The sequence below is a fragment of the Cinclus cinclus genome, chromosome 3, assembly GCF_963662255.1.
Source record: "Cinclus cinclus chromosome 3, bCinCin1.1, whole genome shotgun sequence".
NCBI lineage: Eukaryota > Metazoa > Chordata > Aves > Passeriformes > Cinclidae > Cinclus > Cinclus cinclus.
The window spans coordinates 49,007,873-49,031,678 of NC_085048.1; the positions used below are offsets into that span (position 1 = coordinate 49,007,873).

The 23,806-nt window shown below is 36.2% G+C and overlaps 1 protein-coding gene across 1 annotated transcript in view; it reads right to left on the bottom strand.

Annotated features, from left to right (window-relative positions):
- Positions 1 to 3,091: 3,091 nt before the first annotated feature.
- Positions 3,092 to 23,806, bottom strand: part of MAN1A1 (mannosidase alpha class 1A member 1) — a 137,497-nt gene continuing 116,782 nt past the window's right edge. The window contains exons 8-12 of the mRNA XM_062488765.1: positions 21,917 to 22,032; positions 10,850 to 11,069; positions 9,828 to 10,000; positions 4,000 to 4,115; positions 3,092 to 3,351 (exon numbers count right to left, since the gene is read on the bottom strand). Of these exons, the coding sequence (XP_062344749.1) occupies positions 3,225 to 3,351; positions 4,000 to 4,115; positions 9,828 to 10,000; positions 10,850 to 11,069; positions 21,917 to 22,032 (752 nt within the window). The 3' untranslated portion in view covers positions 3,092 to 3,224. The remainder of the gene's footprint in view (positions 3,352 to 3,999; positions 4,116 to 9,827; positions 10,001 to 10,849; positions 11,070 to 21,916; positions 22,033 to 23,806) is intronic.

A 23,806-nucleotide genomic window follows, 5' to 3' on the forward strand; every position in this document is an offset into this window, starting at 1 on the left:
CCCAGCTTCCCTCTTTTCATTAGCAGGCTCATTTTCTACCAAAATATATTTGGTATGCTGAATTTTGTTGACAAAAACTCCTAGAAACTTCTTTCAGTGGTAGAAATTCTACACACTGATTTTAATTATGAACAGCATCTTAACAAGTACACAGAGTACTGACAAAAATTTGTGAGTACAGCAGCTAACCAGAATATGCAGCAGATTCCTCTAGTTACTTCTGTGACACATGTAAGAAAACTATAACCAGTTGAACAGATATATTAAAAGACTTTATTCACAATAGATAAATTTTTACAAATATAAGTTCTTAAAAATTAAGCATCTTGATCTATTATGTATTCCATAATTTCAGTTTATATAAAGATGAAAAGACTAAATGGAATATGTACAAATCTAAACCAATTCAAATACATGATATAAATGGATATGTATGACGTTACCATAGAAACAGTGAGCCATTGGGCATTGCAAAAATCTGTGTATAATCAACACATATGCAATACTTATCTCACAATTAAAAACTTTTTTTTTTCCTGTGAAACAATGTTGGTGCCATTTAAAGTGATCTACCTCTTGGGACTCAACATATGCAGATTTAAATGCATTATTATGCTACAAAGAAATGGAATAAGTGTGGGCAGTATGTTTATGCTAAGATAATGCATCCATGTCACTGTCTTCTCCCCTCTGCACATCTCCCTTCTTGCTCCCACCAACAATAAGCAATTTCTTTTGCTCTTATGAATGGCTGGGAACACAAAGTCACCATCACAAGCCACTTCCATGAAGTTAGTTAAGTGAATGGGAATTCAAATGCATGTTACCTTATTAATCTAACAAACAGTGGTAAATATGGGCTGCTTAAAAATGATTGTTCCAACTTTGGTGTTTTTGGGGTTATTAAAAAAAGAAAAATTGATATATTCTCAGTTTATGAAAAGTTTTTTTCTTACAGTTGGCAGATCTACACGTTGTACAATCTTCTCGTCTACTTACATTAGTTTACAAAAAGTACAGTATAGTGCAGTTTGTACATACAACCTGAATACCAATACCACATCAATATTGTGCTCTTTCAAATCATCCTGACTCTCCCACTATGAAAAATTCATATGAAATGTCCATATTACAAGGAAACAGCCATGATGCTTATCTTTAAGTACGTAAGACCCAATGCACACAGAGCTGTGTGACAGTAGCCTGCTTTTGAAACACGGAGAAGACCTGCCCGGTTCTCTACTCTTCCCTTCACCTTGCTAAGTACCAGCAAGATCATTACAGACAGCTGGGGAAGCAAACCTTGGTTAAGAAAGTGGCTTAGAAAACACACATCTCAAAGACCATTTCTGTCTGAGCTTTTGTAGTTATTTAACTGAGATGAGGTCTAAAGCAGCACATGCATGTGAGAGGCAGTAGCAGCAGGTGACACAAAAATAACTAAGAAAAGAAGTAATTCTTGTTACATGTTAAAAAGAGAGGAAATATTTTTGGCTTTATTCCACAGCTATGGTGTTTCAGGGGGTGATAAAAAAACCACCTCCCTTATAAATATTTATAAAGAAAATACAATGAAGTATACTCTTCCAATGGTACAATTTTTTGGCTTCTACCTAAGAAAACCTCCACTGCAGACCTTGACCAGCACAGAAAAAATATACGCTAAAGCCTAAACAAATGTGTTCCCTAAGCCATGATTAGCACTGCTGGACATGTGAGCTATCTTACTTAATACCATTCAAGAATGTTGCTGTTCAGAACCAGATTTGTTTTACTGTTGTCCAATCAATGAACAATGGTTTTTCTCAGAATGGGAAGCCAGGCATTTCCTACCTGAAATGTATGGAAGTTATCCCATCACTAAATGAAAACACAGAGTTAAAAATCATGTACACCACTTCAAACCAAGTAGAAACAGGAATTAATCATACCTCATTTTTTTTTCCCTTTTGTGATGCCACAGAGCAAAACAGTTTTGGCAAAGCTACTGCCTTTCTTAGTTAGCCAGGCCTCTGCTCTAAGGAGTATTTTTTAAGCACATTGCATTTCTGTTACTTAAGACATGACAGTGTTGTCAGAAAGTTTTAGTTCAATGCAGGATAACTTCCTCTCTGAATAACTTATCTTCTTTTGAGGAGGCAGGTTTTCTTCAAGGCAGCTGAATGTCTATCTTTATTCATATAGATACATTAAATTGCTTTGTGACAATTAACCATCAAGTCTGGTGTCAAGTCTGAACCTAAATCTTTGCAAAAGTAACAGAAAAACAAACAAATTGTATCTGATACAATTCTAAGCTTCCAGGAAAATGTCATTGAGTGGTTTGGTTTTGTTGTTGGTTTTTTTTTATTTTTTTTATTTTTTTTATTTTATTTTTTTTTTGCCAACCAACCAAATGAAAGCTACTGGACTAAATATATAAAGAAGGTTAATAATCCCTTTCTTAATATGAAATTAATACCTTATTTTACTCCATAGTAGCTTGACTAAAGATGTAAGAATAACACCACTTAGAAAAGGGAGGAAACAATTTATTCTATTACAATATTCTAAACAAAACCTGAAAAACTAAGGTCTGCTAACTAATGTGCTAAATCCATAGAAACTAGTTTAATCTAACTTCAACTTATGCTGCACTTTCACAGTTGTGTCTGCATGAGATGAAAATACCCCTATGTAGACTTCATTGACAATGAAATACATCAGATACTTTAGCAAGTAATGATAGACCCGCATAAGAAGAGGCTGTCACAGTCACAAGATTTGTCCTGGATGACACACAAAACAAACTCACATAGAACAAAAAACAAAAAAAAAGGGAAAAAGCTCTTTATACTTAATTCAATATGGCTTTTTGCAACATGGCAAAATATTACAGCTTAAAGCATACATCTCCTCACAGAGGAGAGAAGAATTTTGCAGTCAAATTAAAAGCATAACAGGAAACAAGTAACGTGCAGACCTTCTCCTTTTTTGGCCAAAATGACACTGCAGCCTAAGAGAATCTGGAAAGATATCCTATTTCACTTCTAAGAAACTATTCTTCTCAATTAGAAGATTGAGGTTCATCATAATTAATTTGGTACATTCATAAAAATTTACTTTAAAAAAAAACAGACTGCAAAACACTTGTTTAAAAAATCTAACTTAGGAATTTAAAACCAAATCATGTGCCCAAGTCCTGGAAACATAAGGAATGAAACAAAGTATAAATTAATCTTCATCTAGTTCTGGTTTTCTTCTTTATTCCCATCATCTTTGTGAAGAACAGGGAGAGGATGAGCCTCTGTGTTGAAGACCCAATGTTCAAATGGTAGAAGATCATCTTCAGAAAACAGCAAATACAGGTACCTGGCAAGAAAAAAAAGCCGGAAATGAGACCACATGAGAGGAGTGATTTTCAGTAAAACACATAATAATTCGTATTTCATTTACTTGAGCATTAAACTTCCTGTTGGGATGGCATGACTGATTTTTTTCTTGCACGGCAAAAAAAAACCCCAGAACTGAAGAGAACAAGACAAAACTTTAATCTCATTAAAATTTTAGGAGATGATGATAGATAATGAAAGCTTTTGGTTTTCTCTTTTAACAGGCCCTGCAAGCTTTCCATGGAAGTTGTTTTTTTCTTCTTTTTTTAAGTTTTAAAATGAAAAGTATGCAATATAAGCCTGATATGTTCTCTGTCTAGTAAATTTGTTTCATTAGTGCTGGCATATATAATTAGATCCTATCAAAGATAGGAGATGCAATGTCTCCAACACTATCAAGTACCTTTATCAGAAGTAAAGATAATTTGCAGAAGTCAGGGAATTTACTTTATTGACACAGACTGGGGAAAAAAAAAGGCAATTTGGCTTCCTGTAACCTAAGAAAAGCTCTGCTATTTCACTCAGATTTTGTTATCTGAGTGTCAAGGGTACTAATGATAAATTCCTATCTGTAAAGACGATACATAAAACTACTTCACATTAATCAAAGTCAACTTTCTTAACTTACTTGAGTGTCTCTGAAAGGAAGAAACTTTGCTGCACATCATCATGGCTTTCATGGTTGTTATAAACATCTCTAATGCCAGAATAGCCACCGTCTACTCTGCAGTGTTTTTCCAGTGCCTGAAGCAGGGAAGAAAACACCCAAATCAGTGGGAGTAACAAAATTAATAGTATGTCAGGTTTTCTGTTTGATAATAAAACTAGCAGAAAACAGTGGCCACAATATTTTTGATGAAGATATGAAAACTTGGTAAAGCTCTAGATAGAAAACTCTTTAAAAAAAGACATAGGCATACCTGTCTAATTTTACATTCAGGAAGAGAAAGAAAATAATAAATTAATACAAAGTGAACACAAATGAACTTTCAGTAGGAAAGCTGTATGGGTGTAAGGATTTGAAGACATATGGATTTTCACTTATGCTCTTTTTCCTCTTTTAAATAGAAGTAATACTAGCCTTTCTTTCCCAGTCTTTCAGCTTTTGGAAATTATGTCATCTGTACCTTTCCTAGTCATATTTTGGTACTTAAAATTACAGTGACAGAGTTGAATAACATCCTAAAGATTGGTCTTTTCCTTACGTCCTGCAAGTCCCTTCAAAAAAAGGAAAGGCAACTCACCATTTTCTGAGTAAGCTGTATGGCTTCTCTTTGCAATTATTTAATTTTTCAATGGGAAACCACTGATATTGGGCTCTGCCTGAATTTCTATTGTGCGGCAGTCATATTTTTCTTCACTACCTCTCTGAAAATGCTTTGTCTGTTACACAGGAGTAGACAGAAAGCCAGGACTTAACACCACATAATTCAGCTGTAACAACAGCAATGTGTTTTTCTCTAGATAGTTTCCAAACTCTTTATTCAGTTAAAAGGTGTAAAACAGATGACTGATTCCTATTTCACAATAAAAAGGAGTACATGGACAGCTAAAAATACTATTTATTTTCTGCCCACAGGAATGTCCTATATTTTGAAGAAGATATATTTTTGAAGGAGAAAAAGGATCAAAGAATGTATGTAAAAGGGCAAAAAAGATGCTGGAACTGTAGAAAGTATATACAGTGAGACTATTAAATAGACTGTTGCTTTTCTTTATCAGGTATTTGCAATAGAAAGGTGGTACCTATATGGCTATATAGAAGGCATAACTTCTTTAAATATACTGTTATCCAATACCTTATTTAAATATTGGTTATCTATTTAACAAGGCCACAAGTATTCTTACTCTGTTCCTTTTTCTTATTTGCTTTTACAATAACTCTCTGATGTCACACAGGATAAGGAAGGAGGAAAAAGAATTTAAAATGATTATATTTGAAACAACTCATTATTAAAAAAAGAGAAAATCATAAGATGCTACTTAATCCTAAACAACTTCTTGCAATGAAAATGACAGTAAGGATGGTGGATGACTGCATTCACTCAGGACAACACCATTGTGAAACAGGATGTTTGCTGTGGAGATGGTATTGAAAAAACAACTTTCAGGCAGAAGTAACTGGGGCTTTATCCTCCACCAGCAGAGAGCCAGGAGATAACTAGCTCCTCCCTTTCTGAAGCGAGTACAGGATGTGTAGATTTTATTTAGGGAAAGATGCTACATTTCAAAACACACAAGCTAAAAAGCAAGGCAGAGGATATATCTAAACCAGGCAGAATAAATATTTTCTGATGACAGATGGGGCTAAGAGTCACTAATAATTAGTGAGGTATTCATCACCTTCCCCTGCTCTAAAGACTCTTTAAGATCTGTGTTTTGCTGTGAGTAGATATCCTAAATGTCCTTGATTTTGCAGGAGTCCCTGTAGCTGTCTGCACACATTTGGCTTGCATGTCAGGCTTTACTTAGTTTTCACTGGAGAGTAAGCTGCCTAACGTATATTTAAAAGGGCTTTTTCTCCAGAAGAGATACTTTAAAATATAACAGCCTATTTGTCTTATGTGTCTGTAGGTTCTTTAATTTTCCTGGACACTTTTACTAAATGGCAAATATACTTAAGTTTGAAGAAGTAATTTCCTTTGGCTGGCATTCCTTCTCTCTTGTCTGCTTCAACCTGCAACGAATTCAAAATGCTGTATCTGTGTCTGGATTTTCAATGTCATACAAAAGATGATGTTTTTCAAGGCACAGCAGAAGCAGAACTTGAAGGATAAGGCTACTATACAAGGAAATAGCTGCATTCTAAACGGGGCAAGGTAAAATAAAAGCAAACTGCATCTACCGTTTATATGCTCTAATGTACTTAGAGCCTTCTTTGTGTTCAGAGGCATCATAAAGGTACCTGGAGGCACTGCTATGATGTAAACTAAGTGCCACATTTTTGCCTTCTGGTGGTATCTACTTGATGCAAATATGAAGCATCTCATCCCTCAAAGCTACTTTCCCCTTAACTAAAGGAACAGCACCTGTTCCTTTAATCCACCTGCAGGATTAGTAGGATAAAAAGGCTCTAGGCTGTCAACCATCTTGGCAGTGATGGGCATTGTGCCCTTTCCTGCAGTTTGAGAGCACAGTGATGTTCACAGTGAAAGGGGTAGTGGTGGGCAGGAAGAAACAATCAAACACATTTTAAATAAGTAGCTCTCTGAAAATGAGGGTGGCTAGGACCAGTTATGATATAGTAATGGAAAACATCAAGCACAGTGAAAACTGGCTGACAGTCTCAAACTATCATAAAAGGAAAAACAAAGAAAGTGCTACAAATTTAAAATATGTGCCACATTTATAATGCAGAAAGGGAGGCTTTCATGAGCTAAGCTGATAAAACCTTTCTGACTCAGTAACAGTGGATATTGCTGGTGGTCATAACTGCATTTTTTCCAGCTGCTGAAGTACATACAAAATTATCTTGGACTCAAAGCAGCAAAGCAAATTCACAAAGAAAAAAAGGAGAGGCTATAGCACATTTTTAGTCTATAAAGTTAGAGAAAAACTTAAGAGACGTGACAGAAAGTTTAGAAGTCCTGACTCTAAAACAGCCTCTTTTTCTACTACGAGGACACTGGGAAAAAACCTAATGAGTTCTTATTGCCAGAGTAATGAGTTGAAAATGGACATGAAACACCTAAAGAACAACTTTTTTTTTTGACAAAACCCAAATGGTCTGATGGTTCATTTCCTCTTTTTTCTTGTTTCAATTTCAGGTTCCACTTTGTGCAACAGGTACTGGTAATTAAACCAATGACCCACAGTGTCTGGGGGCTTCCCCAAGGACAGAAAGGGTCAGGTGCTCTTTGGGGCAACATTAAGGAGCAAGAGGGAACAGAATTTATGAAATAGGTATGGCAAGCTAGCATGATATGTGCTGTAACAAAAAAAATATTATATTACGTAGAGCTGTATGTGTTAGCCTGGAAACACATAATCACAGGATGATTATTTGCAGGTGCTTTTATTGAAGAGCTCTGGGAGCCTGGGTACAAACCCAAATCTGACATGGATTTGAGATGGACATGTTTTTATACCCTTTTCATTATATAACTATATATTTATTATTAAACCCATATTGTTCTATTGTATACATTGATTTCATCCAAGCATGAATTCTCATAATTTTCACCAGGTCCCCCAAACGTCTTTCTCATGATTCTTATTGCAATTAACTATATTCAACTACCAAACAATCGTATCATTTATCATATGATGATTACACAGGTGCAGTTTCACTTGATCTAATTCATTCCCAGGCCTACTAGACCCAACCTTTCTTACCATCCCCTGAATCGATACAATTCCCATGATTTTAGAGACATTTCAACCCTATACTATCATATGGCTGTAAACACCATGAGAGAACAAGAAGAAAAAAGATTTTAAACCTACAATTGACTGCATAACTTCTGGAAAGCTGTAAGGTTTGTTTTTGTGAAGCACTCAATTGCACATTAGGACAGTGGAAGATGGGCCCTGGGCAGAATGGGACCAGCTGCATCTCCCCCACACAGGCTGTGTTAGAGCCAGATTGAGAATAACCACAAGAATGTTAAACAAGGAACACGAACACGTGGGGAGCGAGAAGGTGGTAAACAAGTGTATCAACTTGAAAGAAACACAAACAAACTGAACCAAATGGGTAAAGGATAATAATAAGGAAAGCATTTCAATTGTTTATAACAATGTTATCAGTGTGGGCAGTAACAATGAGTCAGGAAAAACATCTCCTGGAGAAGGAACAGTTGGCATTGCTGAAGCCTGATGGGATGACTTCCACAAACAACCATTGTAAATACACCAATTATAATGTGCCTGGGAAGATTCTAGTAGTAAAAAATGTGTGCCTATGGGTGGTGTTTGCAAAAGAGAAAGTAAGCAACCCCAGTTGCTTTGGAATTAGTAACTCAGAGGCATATTGTTTCAGGATCCCAGAGCCAACACCCGAGGGAGGCAAATGCAATGCCCTAAATAAATACACTCTACCTAGATGAATACAGTGCTCAGTGCAGGTATGGAACAGTCCTGAATATTCAGGCGAGAAGTTTGAGAGTACAAATGTAGTTAATACTACTATTCTTTTTTGAAAAGCAGATTTTGCCTTAAATTTAATTCCTGGAGGATATCTAATTACCAGACTTGCAATACCCTTTTTCCCACAATGCTCACAGCATTTGCACATTTCTGATATGATCAGTATCTACACAGTGAATACTGAATACATTTACAGACCTTGGTTGCTGTGGAGGGAGTTGGTTTTATGGGGTCATAACCCAGTGACAGCTCTCTAGTATTGTCCCTTGGGGATGAGAAATTTTAGGACACAAGTCTATACTTTCTACCCTCAAAGCAGAGCAACCTTCTATAAATAATGGTGTAAGGCCCTCCAAGAAGGTGGCAATCATACCCTTCTAGAAACAAGAGGGTAAACTGACAAATGGGACATTTTTGAAATCCTGGAAAGCGATACCTCTGCACAAGAGAGGTCACTGTGAACAACATACTGCAGAGTTTTGATTTTTTTTTCATTTTTTTTTTTTAGCACACAGAGCCAGAAAAATAATGTTCTTCATCTTGCTGTATTTTCTATCAGATGTCAGAAAATTTAGCAAGGGCAACATCAGTGTGAGGAGGACAGAAGTGAACTCCAGAGAAGTGCAATAAGGACCCACACCTGGAGGATGGAACATGGTAAATCTAAAGGCTCTCAACCTTAAGAGTAACAGTAAGAATGATTAACTGCAGAAATAAGGAAAACAATGGATTTGGCAAGTCCATTTTTTTCAGTGCAGACTAGCTGCCCTTTTGGAAGGCTTATGCTAGACAAACAAAAGTAGCTAGGTTCAGCAAGACTGGTTGAAGCTCAAAGGCCAGTGGGACAAAAAAGATTCAAATCTAGAATAGATTGCTATAATTTAGGGAGTTTTTGTCCAAATAACTTATGACTCTTGAAAGTGACATGGTTTTAAGTTTGCTACTATCTAATCCTTCATCCTGGCCTTTGTCACCTTAATTAAAATTACCTTCATCAATTACTGAAAATACATTTCATAAAACTTGTTTCCATATCCAAGGCTCAAATCTGAAACATATATGCACTTTCCATTCACATGCAGCAACACTCAACATCTTGAACAGTATATCCAAATGTGACCTCTAATCCTAGAAGCATTTAAGAAGGAGAAATCACAAGGTACTTTTCTATTATACAATATCAGCAGTATTTGGTTTTGTCAAAATATCATCTATTTGGCAAATTAATTCCCAGAAATCTGAATTGATATCACTGATTTAAAATAAATATTCAGTCTCCAACTGCTGAACGATGTCCAGGTACCATTCAATAGCTCACATAACTTAATTACTAGGATTTAACAACAATAAAGTCCAATAGGACATTACCTCAACAGCTTCCCATCCCCAGTCCCTGTACTTTGGATCATGAGTGAGCCGCCACATGTACATGTAGGTCTCTATGACTTCTGGTCGCAGAATGTAGTATTTTTCATTTTGTCTTGTGGCAATGGCCTCAACACCACCATCGAATCTGAAGGCTTCTGGTCCCAGTTTCATTCCTAGCCAATAATAAAGCACAGACTAAAATAAAGGCATTAAAAAAGGTTTCAAATTATGTAACCAAATCAAACTCCCCAAATTACCAAATCAAACTAGGCTTTTATGTGGCATAAAGCCAGATTGCCCAAAAAAATATAATTTATGAAAGATACTGCAGCTCCTCCTGTTTTTAATATTTTATAAATAATTTGGAGTAGGAGAGAGCTGTTCTTCACCAATGCCTTAAATGGCAGTTACAGTTTGAACAGCGATGCTAACATTTGCATTCTGGAAGACTTCATGCAACAACTAGCAACAAGTAAAATTTCACCTAAAAGATGAGGATATTTACTTTTCTATATCAAACCGGAAAATGCACTCTGGGATGTGAAATGCTGCCAGGGTTATTTCTATAAGAACATGATAAAATCCAAAGAAATTTCCTGTACAGAAATCCACTTTCTTTGTGCAATTCAATTGTTCACAGCATTGTATCAACAGAACTGAGTGTAAAATATTCTTTTGTGCATAAAACATGATTAATACCTATACTGATGCATAAATGAACAGAGTCCTTCTCTTACTTGTATTCAGCTATACAGAAATTGGCATAGTGAAAAAAGCTTGTTAATTACTGTTATGTAACTGTCATGTCAATTACCACAGTGAGGAGATACGCTTCAAATGCACAGAAATTATAAAACAGAGGAGCCATTTTAAAAGATACTCTTAAATCAAAGCAGCATTTGCTCAGAACGGATGAACAATTCTCACCATGCTACAATTTTCATTTAGCTTTATGCAAAACCACCAGTGGCTGCCATCACGGAGGCACGGTTCGCAGCCAAACTCTGCCGTACGGTACTCACGTGTACGGTCATAGGATTCATGGCAAGTCCTGGCAATTTCAGCACCCAGCTCGATGTGATGGCCTGTCTTGTCACTGGGTGCTCCATCTGCTCCCAGAGCAAACATGCCTCCAGCAAAACAAGTGAGGTGTCCCATCTTGTGTTCCAGCAATCCGCCCTTCCACTCGGCGATGTACATCAGGCCCCCGCTTGACTTTCGGATGAGGTGGGTCTCTATGGCCTGCAGAAGGATGTGATCTCAAACCAAAGGCCCATTTGGCAAAGTGCAAAGGACAAAGCTGTCTTGTATGTTGGTTGGTTTTGCTCTGTATTACCTTTGCTCATAAAATGCAATGGATAATATGAGCCAGCATAACTTCAAAGTGCAGCCAAACCAAGGCAGATCAACATACATCAGTAACGATGACTAATTTTGCTTCAACATCGAGCAATTTATAGGGTACATTTTATAAAAATGTTGGAAAGACCTACAAAATACACTTCAAATTTTGAATTATTTAATTTTTTTCCCTTTTCTAGATTGAGAAGTTTCAGGTAATTTTGCTTTCAATAGTAATTTAACTTTCAATAGTTATTAGCCATCACTTCAGCTTCTGTATTTCCCATTTTAATTCTGACTTAAAAGGAGGTGGTCATTGATATAATTTCATGTAAATTATATGCAGTCATAATTCATATTCAAAACACTTGACTCAGTGTGTGGAGTGAATGATGTTAGGCCTCTGAGTCTAGATGGCATTCCTAAAGTCCAATGGGTTTCCCCTCCCAAACTGAAATCCTCTACTTATCTATCAAGAGCAGGGTCCCACTGAGCTCTCTGGGGAAAAAAACCTAAGCAGAATAAAAATACACAAATCTAGAGGGAATTGGAAGTTGTATGGTCACTAATTACAAAATCCAGGAAGGTAACCTTCTATTGTTGGAGGAACAGAGTTAAAACAACAGAAGAGATGCAGAAGAGCACATTAATTAGAAGCCCATAAAGAAAGTAAGGTATTACTCTTTAAAAGGTTATGGAGAGAAGATAACTCTGTGGTACATTCAGTTATCCATTAGTGCTCTGGTTGTTCTGTTGAAATCATAAGATTGAGAAACAGCACTCAACATGTATAATACAACAGAAAAAACATAAAAAAAATCACTACAGACAACTATTAAGAAAAAAACTAGGACTTCTGAAAAAGTTTTTTGAAGAGGAAGTAGTGATTATAGGTACTTCTCCCCATTTAAGCATTTGTAAAGGTTGTTCCTATAAAAAGAAAAAGAAAAATCTTCTCTAAATTAGAAGTATCAGCACAATAATTGTACAATTTTTACGTACTGTTTTATTTTTTGCCAAGAACATTCACATTGAAAACTATACTTTGTTTTCAAGTAATATTAGTGCAAAGAACTTAGTAAGGATGTTTTCTGCCCAGATCCAGAGCCACTATTGGCTCAGAAAACTCCTCCACCCCTTGTTTTCACCTTGATTGCATGCTTTTGCCACTAGGTACCCTACTGGAAAATATACCTCAATTTTAAAACAGAAGTCAATAATGATAATTCCTGTGCTTTACACAAATTCTTCTTTAAAAAAAATCTGCATAATTTAACCTATAAAAAGAGGAATTAGATGTGAAAGGGTAAAGGTGATAAAACACACAACAATTTTGTGGGAAATAGCTTTCAGACCTATTTGGGCATTCTAACAGCAAGCTACCTGAAACCAAGCTGAGAAAGGAAAAACTTCAATGACATTTCATTTAACCTTTCAGCATGGTATCTCCCATGTCACCAAAACAACAGTTCTAAAAATAGGCAATAACTCTACTGGTCACTTAGCTGTTGCATCAGAATTTATTTAAAAAGTAAACAACTATAAAAATATATTGATAACTAAATTTACCTATGTTGCATTTTTTTAAACTAATGACTGAAAACCAGAATGAAGTATTACTGCATCTGACTGACATAACAGCAATGATGGACTTTTGAACTATGTTAACTAGATCAGAGTTGATCCTTGTAGTATAAAAATGGATTTTGTGATACCAAATAGTGTTGATGAGTTTTTCCTCTCTCTTTTGGCTTAAGGTTAAAGTTCAGGCTGAAAAAGGATGACTTCTAAGAGTTCTAAAATTATTCAAACAAATTGATGTTAAGAAACTAACAAATTGATGTTGATTGATACCAAGAATGTCACAAAATAAAAATATATTTCCAATTTAAGTATTTGTGTTTAGTAAAGCAAATCATCTCTGTTTTATAAATGGGGCCTATTAAGAACTAGTACATATGTCTATTAAAAGTTATTTTATTATGTAACCATCTTATCTAAAGCTATTTTTAAGAGGTTGCTATTAGATATATTACAGACCCTCAGATTGCCTTATCATGCTTTGTACAATCCCGAGTCCCTAAGTGCTAGATAATACCTATACTAGTGTGTATGTCTTTATTAATAGTATGGTGGGTCACTATGCATTTTTACCCAGACATGAAATCTGAAGTTTAAGAGCAGGATAGGAAGGAAGGGTTACATTCCCATAAGGGAATGCTACTTGCTATCTGAAATGCTTTGGGTGCAGCTCTGGCAGGGAAATCAAGAAGTAAAACAAGGTATCCTAAAATGAGAATATGTAGTGTGGTGACAAAGATCCACCCAACTGAAAAGCTCTGTCTGGTACAATTGATTCTGAATTTCATTCTGAAAATATACTTATTTTTATTTTGACATAATTATGTACTCACTTAAAGGAACACATTTATTTGAAGTTCAGGCCTATTTCAACTTGCTCCCTGACTACAAATAATTCCTTCCTGCACTGTTAGCAGACCAAGTGGATGGATGTAGCACCTCTCCTATGAGGAAAGGCTGACAGAATTGGGATTGCTCAGCCTGGAGAAGAGGCAGCTTTGGGGTGACCTAATTGCAGCCTTCCAGTACCCAAAGGGAGTCTACAGGAAAGGTGGAGAGGGACTTTTTACATGGACATGTAGTGACAGGACAAGGGGGAATGGCTTCAAACTGGAAGAGGGTTGGTTTAGATCAGATATTAGGAAAAACTTCTTTCCTTTGAGGGTGGTAAGGCACTGGAACTTGTAGCCCAGAGAAGCTGTGGATGCCCCATTCCTGGAAGCTTTTAAGGTCAGACTGGATGGAGCTCTGAGCAAGTGAAAGGTTTCCCTGTCCATGGCAGGGGGTAAGAATGAGATGGTCTCTAACATCCCTCCCAATCAAAATCATTCTATACCTCTGATATACCTCCGATATATTTATCACTATAGAGATTATTATTTCTTCTTACTGTAATTAATATTCTCAATATAAACCAATATACAGTTTCTGAAAACAATCAAAAAATAAGAAGAATGTGGTCTTTGATTAGGTGAAAATACATTACTGATGGATAATTGTTTGGAGCTGGTACAGTTTTTCTTTTAAGAAAATGGAAATTTCATTTCATTCTAGAATGTATTCTGAAATTCAAATAGTAGTTTATTTCTTTCATGAAGGTAGGGCAGAGAGACAGTGCAGCAGAAAAGACTGAAAAGAGAAAAAGTAGCTACAAATATATGTTACCAAAGAGAGCAATAGCAGATGCTACCTGGAAGTAGAAAAAAAAAATTGAAACAAAAAATATTGAGACAACCGGATTTGAGGCTGTAGTGGACAAAAAGGAGAGGGAAACGAAAGGTAAATAAACATTTTACAGATATTTAAAGAAATAAATTTACTACATGTAAAGCTGTTATGACATACAATATTTCATGTACCCATAAGCTCTTAGAGCCAGACTAACTTCTTACAGCTGATACAGTTCCAGGCAATTTTTCTTTTTAACCTTTTACATAGAGCTCTGCTTACAGACCTCACTGCAGTAAAGCCTTCAGTCAAATTACTTTTTTCTCCATCTTGTGGGAAATGATTCCTTCAATGCAACAACTGTATAAACGCTTTTGCACTCAATTAGAAACACTAACAATCCTTTTTACAGTTTGAATGGTGACTGAAGTGCCCCTTGCATTACTACTGGCATCTTTCTCCTGAGTTTGCATATCAAAATTATGCTCTTGCCTATCTGTCACAGTGAATGAGACATTAGGAATTGTTTCAACTACAGGACTGCAAATTGCACGTTTGTGTAATCTCTGTTATTGCCAGCATAAAGGAGAAATTTCAATTTTTCCCAACCTGATTTCCTTCCCCTCCTGCCTTCATTGTTAAGGCAATATGTTTTGTGTTCTCTGCTTATCAGTCTGTTCCTTAACCTATACATTATACTGCCAGTTCTTACCCTTTCAAAATTAAGTAGAATTGGACCCTCCTAATAAATAACCATTCTTCTTCACCCAGTTCTTCACTTTTTCAAGCTTTTTACACATCCTAAATGATGCCTTCACCACCCCCTTCAGTCCATCCCTGACTTGATTTTGTGGTTGCAAAGTCCTTAATTTACCCTTTGAGTTGTTTAAAATGTATTGTTTATAGGGAAACACAGAGAACCCAGAACTGAATCATCTCACTGTTCAAATGAGTTAAAAACTAATCAATACACTTATTTTTACAGATGTTCTCTTGGTGAATTACACTGACAAGTAACAAAATCACTAGCTGAGATGCCTGCAGAGCACAGGTGGAGGCTTCTCAGGAAAAATGATCTGCTCCTCAAGGCTGCTCGAATTCTAAATAAACATGTGCCACAGAAGTGTTAACTCTGCTGAAGGAGCTGAGATAACAAATTACAAACCTCAAACAGCAATGCAACCGCACAGTTCTGCTACCTCTAGCTCTTAGGCATTTTACCTCTCCTTTTACAGTATCTTCTTAATTATGATTAATGAATTTCAATGATTACTGCTGTTTTAAAAAAACCCACGTGATTTCATTTCCCACCTCAAGATGTCACTGTAGCTGGAGATAAAACTGCCCAGCAAGACAGTTCCATATTTCCATGCCTTAATAAATTTGAAACTTCAAAAATATGATTCTATTTCTAAATTTCAAGGGTTTATAATGTCTGTTTTGGGGATAATTACAACTCTGCAGGCATCTTCATAACAAAGCACCATAAATTATCTCTGTTCAAACTTTTAATATATTTTTCTTCCCCTAGGAATTTTCATAAACAGTTTTTTTGATGATTTGAAGCAACAGTGAGGATAAAAGAGAATTTTACCATGTGCTATTTCCAATAATTCAAAGATGTATAATGTCAGTTGCTTACTTATTGACTTTAATATTTACAGCTTGCACCAGTACATTTTATTGCTTTGAAACAGCACACAGCAGCAGGTCAGGATTACTGTGGGTTTACATTCTGTGAGTTTCTAAGTAAATTGTCTGCTTTCTTGTTACTTCCCTTACACTTTCTCTGTTTAGTTGATCTAATGCAATAGATACTTTTCTTTCTCAACCTTTGCAATTAATCAAACTCATCCGTTATTGCACATTCCAGTGAGTTCATTACAAAAAGTTTATTGGTGGACTAGGAAGTTCAAGCCCTTGTTACAAACAATTTAAATACGTCTGCCAAAGAAAAGTAGTGCCTTATGCTCAGGTCCTCGCTGTTTACTAAACTGAGCTTTAAAAATCAAAATTGAAATCTGCACACAGAAGAACTTTCATTTGTTTAAACACAACACATAAGAAACATTTTGAAAGCACCAAAGCACTTACTTCTTTTGGACTTTAGATATGTTATGTACACAAGCTTGCATGTGCAATGAAATATGAGTGCTTATAAGGGAGGCATCTAAAATTTTGAAGGGGAATCATTGTCAAGCATTTAACTACTGTGATACATATTCTTCTGATCACTAAAAAGATGATTAAGGGCTAGGGGAAAGCTGACTGTTTATTTGCGTTTGAAAATCACTATTTTTTTTTCTTCTATAGATCTATTAGTGTCTCTCAGAGCACCAGTGCTCTAGCTTTAAATGTACTAAATGTTGTGTGCTACCAGAAGGATAAATTTATTCATATTTTAAAACAGTATTAATGGTCTGGCATGAATCAAATCAAGTCACTCTCAAAATGTTACACTGTGCATGTTCTGAATACTCTATATCTGTTGATTCTGACAAGTTTGATTTTTTTTGTTATCAGAAAAGGGAAGGGAAAATAGCATGACTAGTAAGAACATGGCTGCTCTGAAAAGAGCAAAGCCATGAGCAAAGCTCATACAATTTCTCTTTGGACTTTTCTTGTTAAAATCCTCCTTAAAGACTTCTAACAACATTAAAGCTTGTTGTTTCTACTGACAGCCCATAAATAAGCAAAAATTTGAATAAATACTTTATCTGGTCTGAAACTTAGGACATTGTGTGGTTTTCAGTAAATTATTAACAATTAAAAAATCTGCAGAAGCCTGTCTTTAGCCTTGATGCTTTCTGTAAGCACTTGGAGAGAGTCTCAGAACTCTTGCTGAGAGGGGAAGTACAGTGAAGAGAATAACAAGGAGCAGCGAGTCCTCTGGACGTTCATGTCTGCTAAGTGCTATGAATCTTGTGCTCTTACATAATGCAGCCATACTATCACTACGTGCAGAACACCAGTGCAGCTGGGTGATAAGTATTTTAAACATGACAGCTGACAAAACTGCCTCTTTGTTGACTTTAACACATTTAAGTTACATTCAGTTAAGTTGCCTCCCACCTCCTACACCAAAAAAAAATCAAACCCAAAACAAAGTATGCAGTGGGAATGCTGGGTACCAGCTGCTTCATTCTAAGATGGGCTGCTATTGCAGCATCCTGCCTGCCCCGTTTATGTATTTTCTTCAATGCCAGGAAGTGGTCAAGTATTGAATATTCAAGTCATTAATCACTTTTTGCTTTACCCAGTATGACAGTATTTGAGTTGTTGCAGTTCTCTCATTGTCCACATCAGTTATGCAGTTTTTAAGACAACTAGGATCACCAAGCAAACCACTTCAAGCACTTAATGGAGACTGCAGTCAACACCAACCAGCCACCAGACTGTCACCTCAGTTAAACAGATCCTCACGAAACTCCAGAGATGAAAAAGGCCTGTCTGCCAATATCATGTTTTCAGTTTGCTAGCAACACTTCATTTTCCTTCTCCTTTCAAGGAGAAAGGAGTCTCCATGGATTTGTTTTATTTATCTGAAAGGCTGAAATCAACAGCTCTGAAAAATATTCACTACTTAATGCTGACAGTTAAATATACCCAAAATCCCCCAATCAAAATCAAAGCTTCCTTTGGCAGTGTGCAAACTGAGTACATGTCAAAGTCAGTCTCCAACGTTAGCAATGTGGCAAAAAAAAAAAAAAAAAAAAAGTAATTCTATATATTTTCTGTCTGAATACTCAAAATCTTGAGGCCAAAAATTATTTTTTCCTCTTTTGATACCCACAGAGGTTTACTGCACTCACAGCATTGCTTAATTGTGCAACCCAGCCTAGCAGAAATTTCTGAAATGGTGTTGAAATCTGGCAGAGTGGCCATGGCACTGCTTCACAACATGTGTTCCTCTTTTGGTCATTTCCACTGTTTCCATTTCCATGTGCTATGTTCTGCAGAAATCACTTGTTTTCTTGTTGGGACTGTCTGAACAGTTGTTACTCATTAAGAAAGAATAAACAAGCTAAATGTATAAAAGTCAACTAGCTACCCTGACTCAAGATAAAACTGCAGAAAGCAGCTGCTTTACCTCACTGAAACCACAGGGCCACCAAGGGCTGCACTGAACTGAGCTGCTTGGGAAGTGCTGGTGAGGGATTTTCCTTTTTCCTGTGAAGTTCTTCTGGGGTGAGTTCCCATTCTCTTTACAGCCTCTGGATATGCCACTTCTCTAGAACTACACTGAGAAGGGGATGAAGGCAGAGTCAGAGAGAGAGAGAATAAATATATATGTAATGTGCAGAAGGATTGCAGAAATGGCCATACATAAATGTAATGGAAGAACTTGGAAAAGATACCTGACCATCAGACATCAAGTGTGAGACAACCTATTTACAGGAATAGAGGAAAAAATGCCCTTCAGCTTAGAAAATGAGGGCTGACATATTTAAGAAGACAGGATTTGATGCTGTTGCTAGACTAGATATAAGTGAACCCACAAGGTCCATTTCTGCTCTAAATTATCATGTTCTCTTATAAACCTACTCAATTGTGTCTCAGAGATCAGCTTGTTAACCGAGAAGAGTGAGATGATTCCTGTCCTGGACACTTGCAAAGACTGATGGATTATTCTATTGGCAGTTATTTCCTCAAAATATAACTGAAAGCTGAATATGCATTTATTGGGTAACTAAATGTTGCATTTATCCATTGAAACCAGTTTAGGAAGATCTCTTACTTCATGTATTATGTGAAGCAGGACATTATTTGTATTACTTTTCAAAAGAGAAAAGATAACCTACATTAAAAACACATTCACTTGTCTTTTTGTGTGAATTCTACAGTTTATGAAACCCTCTGATGGCCTTATACATTCATACAATGCTCTGGTATTCAAAACAAGACTATCTTGGTCCGTTTTCCCACTAGAAAGAAAGTCTTTAAATGGATTCAGCCATATATGCATTTTTGTAGCAAGCACAAGCAGTTTTTGAATCTAATCTGACATCTTAGTGATTGCTTTTAACTTAAGCCGTTACATAATCTATAGGTGATACAAAAATTCTAATGGACAGCATTCCTTTTTTTTTTTCAATATAATTTACAGAACAATGTGAAAAATAAGCCCTAAGCTCTATCTAAATAGATTTCAGCTTTTCACAATGAACTATATAACTCACCATATATTTTCATTTGTGGTTTCTGGATAGCAGAAGATATTGAATTAAGCATCAAACCTTCACATCACTCTTTCAGAATCTGGTGGGTATGTGCTGGACTGAATGGCCAGGAATAATCATGCTGTTCCCTTTGGCATAGTCTTAAAAAGATTCTGAGAGTGCTGGGGGAAACTTCTCTAAGAAAATACCAAGCAGACTCAGAATGCCCAGAGACCCTGAAGCTTTAGTCGTAAAGAAAGACTGCAGCTTGAGCAGAAACTTAAATCAGCTTTAATTTAGATAAGTAGTGGATCGATAGCAATGAAGCCAGTATCAGGATGGATTTCAAATCAGGATAGTTACTCCAATGAAGAACCTGGAATGTCAGTGGGGCCCAATCATCCTGCAGTTTCTGTGAGGCTGAAACTTTGTTGCTGCTTTCTGAACAAGCTACTTTACAACATCAAGCTGCAACTCCTAATGCTCTGTGTGCACCCCCAGCTTTGGTACAGCTGTACCTCAGTACAGAAAACAGACAACAGGAATGCCATGGATCAGAAAATACTGGAAACAGCAACAGCCAGCAGCATAAGGAAATCTGGTTTTGGTCAAGTCCTCTCAAACACTTAACACTGGTCAGACATGATGCTCAGACTGCTTGTGAGCTAGTACTACTAAAAATATTAAGAAAAGAGGTACTTTAAATACAGTCACATGCAGCAGAGCTGAGAGCCTGTTATTGATACTGTCACATTCACTGATGCTGGTGAACAGGGGATTCTGCTCCTCCAGCTGAAATCTGAGCAGTTGTCACTACCTCTGCTCCCTGCTGGGACCTCAATAAAAACCTCATGTTTTTAAACCAGCAGAAGGCTAGAAGCAGTTTTGAGGTGCTTCAAAATGTCTCCCGTGGTAAGATGTATTGATCATTTCACACACTTTGTTCTCTCTGTTTGGCTGCCAACCCAGTGGCTGAGCTATTACAACAGCACTGTTCTTATGTTATAGCCTCAAATGCACTCAAACCTAATTTAAGATCCACCTTTTGCTCTGAAGTTGAAACCATGCTAGCAGTGAAAATGAGGCTGACTGCATCCAAATCCTCACTTACAAAATTAAAGGCAAGATCTCTTTAGCAGAGGATACTTGGTCGTCAAATTTACAGCCACCAGAGATCACACCCTCCCTCAGATCTTCACACTTGACTTTCCTCTCTAATGAAAAAAAAGATGGTTGCAATAAACAACCATGGATGTTATTTTTTTTATGCCACCACTTTTTGTGTATGGGAAGTAAAAGGAGACTTATAACTTCCCTAAGGACAGCATGTTTTCAGATATATGAAAGAATAAGCAGATATTGCTTAGCATCTCAAAGCCTTGTCTATAGAGGCACTGTAGATACACACAGTTAATAAGAGATAAAAGTCCTGGCCCTAGACAGCTTCCAGTCAAAACAGATGAAAGAATGGGGAAAAAGAAAAGTAATATTATCCTCTTTTTAAATATATATCTATATATATGTGTAAGCAAAGAACTGAGAAAGTAGGTAATTTGCCCAGAACTGGAAAGAAAGCCTGTAAATATGAATTTAAATTGAACACTTCCCAAGTCTCAATCTGGTGTCACAAACCCATTATTTCTCCCAAAATAGCATATTAAGGAAATACAATAAATAACAAGGCGAAGTTCAGACCAACAGGATCATAAATAGAATACTATACAGAAATGTAAATATGAACAGTTCTGATTTTATAAAACTATCTCTTGTGTCCAGTTGGGCTCTTTCGCAGAAGCTGACAAATACATGCTCTTGTACCAAAAAGTAATTGTGAAACAACACTTCTATTTTTGTTTCTAATTATCTACCATAATACATTGATATATGTGTCGACCACAGTCAAAACACTTTTTATGGCTAAAACTCATGAGAAAATTGAACACAAGAGAAGAATTCCCTCCTGGATATAAAGGAAATGGACATGACTAATATATATCTAGAGAAGATTTAGGAAAAAGAGCTGAATGTCTGTCTAAGAACTACTTGTAGATGCATTTTTTGTTACTTATTTCATAATTTTATCCTCCAGATACAACTGACTATATTGCAGTAAAAGAAAAAAAAATAGATATACTTCAAAATTCTCCATTTTCCCACAGTACCTGTATTCTTCTAGCACTTCTATCTGAAGAGGTCTTTTTAAAAATGAAACTAATTCTTAAAAAAAACACCCTGTGGTAGCAAATACATAAATCCCTGATATTGTCCTCAGAGCCTGTCTCTTTAGGATTATTATAGATTAGATTATTATGGAAAGGAAGATTTAAATGTCTTATTTACCTGAACGGCATCATAATACATTTTCTTGCCATCTTCATCTGTCTTGTCTGACATCAGCCATGCCTTGAGCAGATATTCATAAAAGCTATCCCCAAGCCCTCCAATGGAGACATGATCTTAATAGGGAAGAAAGAGATTGAACAGCATTTTCATCTTCAGCCAGGACAATAAAATACAATTACAGTTTGAAAGAGTGTATTTAATGATCTATTTCTACAACATCTTTAATAAACATAAAAGCATCTGGAACCTCAGGAAAAACTTTACTGGTATATAGAGAGAATTATTTCTTTTATTGCTATATTTTTAATCTAGCTAAAACACCGTAGTTATTTAATATCCACAATGTGCCACAGGAGATTGTGGCAAAGAAGAAACAATTTATATGTGTCCATTCTAATTCATGAAGTCTATTCCATACAAAACTAAGTTGTTTTTTTTTTATTATTCTAAAAAGGTAAAAAAGTAGAAAGTGTTCTCTGCTTTGATAAAGACTTTCCCTTAAAGTGCAGGCATTGCTCTTTTAGTCACTAGCTTTCCATTTAAGTCACTTCATTAAAAAGACTTTTAGCTCCTTAGTGCAGACTTGAATTTCAGGTTATTTAGTGGTATTTCAAAATGCTGAGCCATATGTTTAAAAATAATACTACATTTTTGAACATCCGACAGCTCTCAGAACTCAGCAGTGGTTTGGAAGGTAAAAAAAAGGACTTTACCACATCTACAGTTGCTGCATTCTGCCCTATGCTTACTATGTGAAACAATCTGGTCTACAGATGCTGATTATTCAATTGCACAATTTAGAATGTGACTCTGGAAACACCAACACCACACAAACCAGACGTTCAACATCAGTTACACCAGTAATGGGAAACTGAGTGATGCTGCTTGTATTTCTTGTATTGCTCCTTGAAATTCATTCTCAGCTGCTTGCACAAGATTGCACCCGTTTACTATCCAGGAACCTAAAAGATTCTTGACAAAATTTTGATGGGTTCTCATGATTTCGGCATAGATCCCCTAAACACATGAAATACTACAACTATATATATATACATGTAAAGTGTTTTTCTAAGCTCCATTAAGTTGTGTAGCTAGAAGTTTGCTTTTGGAACTTGTTGCTTCCTGGTAAAATTAAGTGATTTGGCATTTATTGAGTTTTCAGTGAAAAATTTCAAAGTGCTTTACCATGACTACTCATCTATAATTGTCAATTTTACAGCAAAGGAGGGATCTGCTAATTCCACTCAAGAAATCCAGAATGGAGACGCCATTACACAAACCACACAGCAAGTCCCTGAGTCATACCACAAAATTCTGGCCATGAGAAAACAAACGATAAAAAAAACCTGCATGGAATGATCCAGACTCATAAAATGAGATGCAGAAGGGTTAGTGGTACTGAGCTCACACTTCCCAACACCTACCCCTGATCTTAGCTTCAAAGTTATGCCTCCTGTTGGTAGAATGCAAAGGAACAGAGAGAATTAATTTTTATACCCCTTTGTATTGTCTCTCCATGGAAAGCCTCCTTTCACCTTCCAGACAGGTTGCAAAGACATGCAAATGTAGAAGATAAATACTTGTCTATTCAAACTATATCAACATTGTCCTTTTCCTCCACTACCCTGTGACTTGCAAAAAAAAAAAATTAGTTTTCTGAATGTATCCTGTCCCTTTGCCTACCAAATATATTGTACCATCAAACCTGGATTTGAATTTTTTTTTTCCTTGGCAACCTCTTTTGCATGAGATATACTGAAAGTCTGGAAAGACTACACCATTTTTAAAATTAAATGTTCATGATCCAAAAGGAGAAGAGGTTTCTTAAAACAATGAGAATATTTCCTGTGATCAAAGCCTGATCTTTGAACAGCAGCATTTAAATGA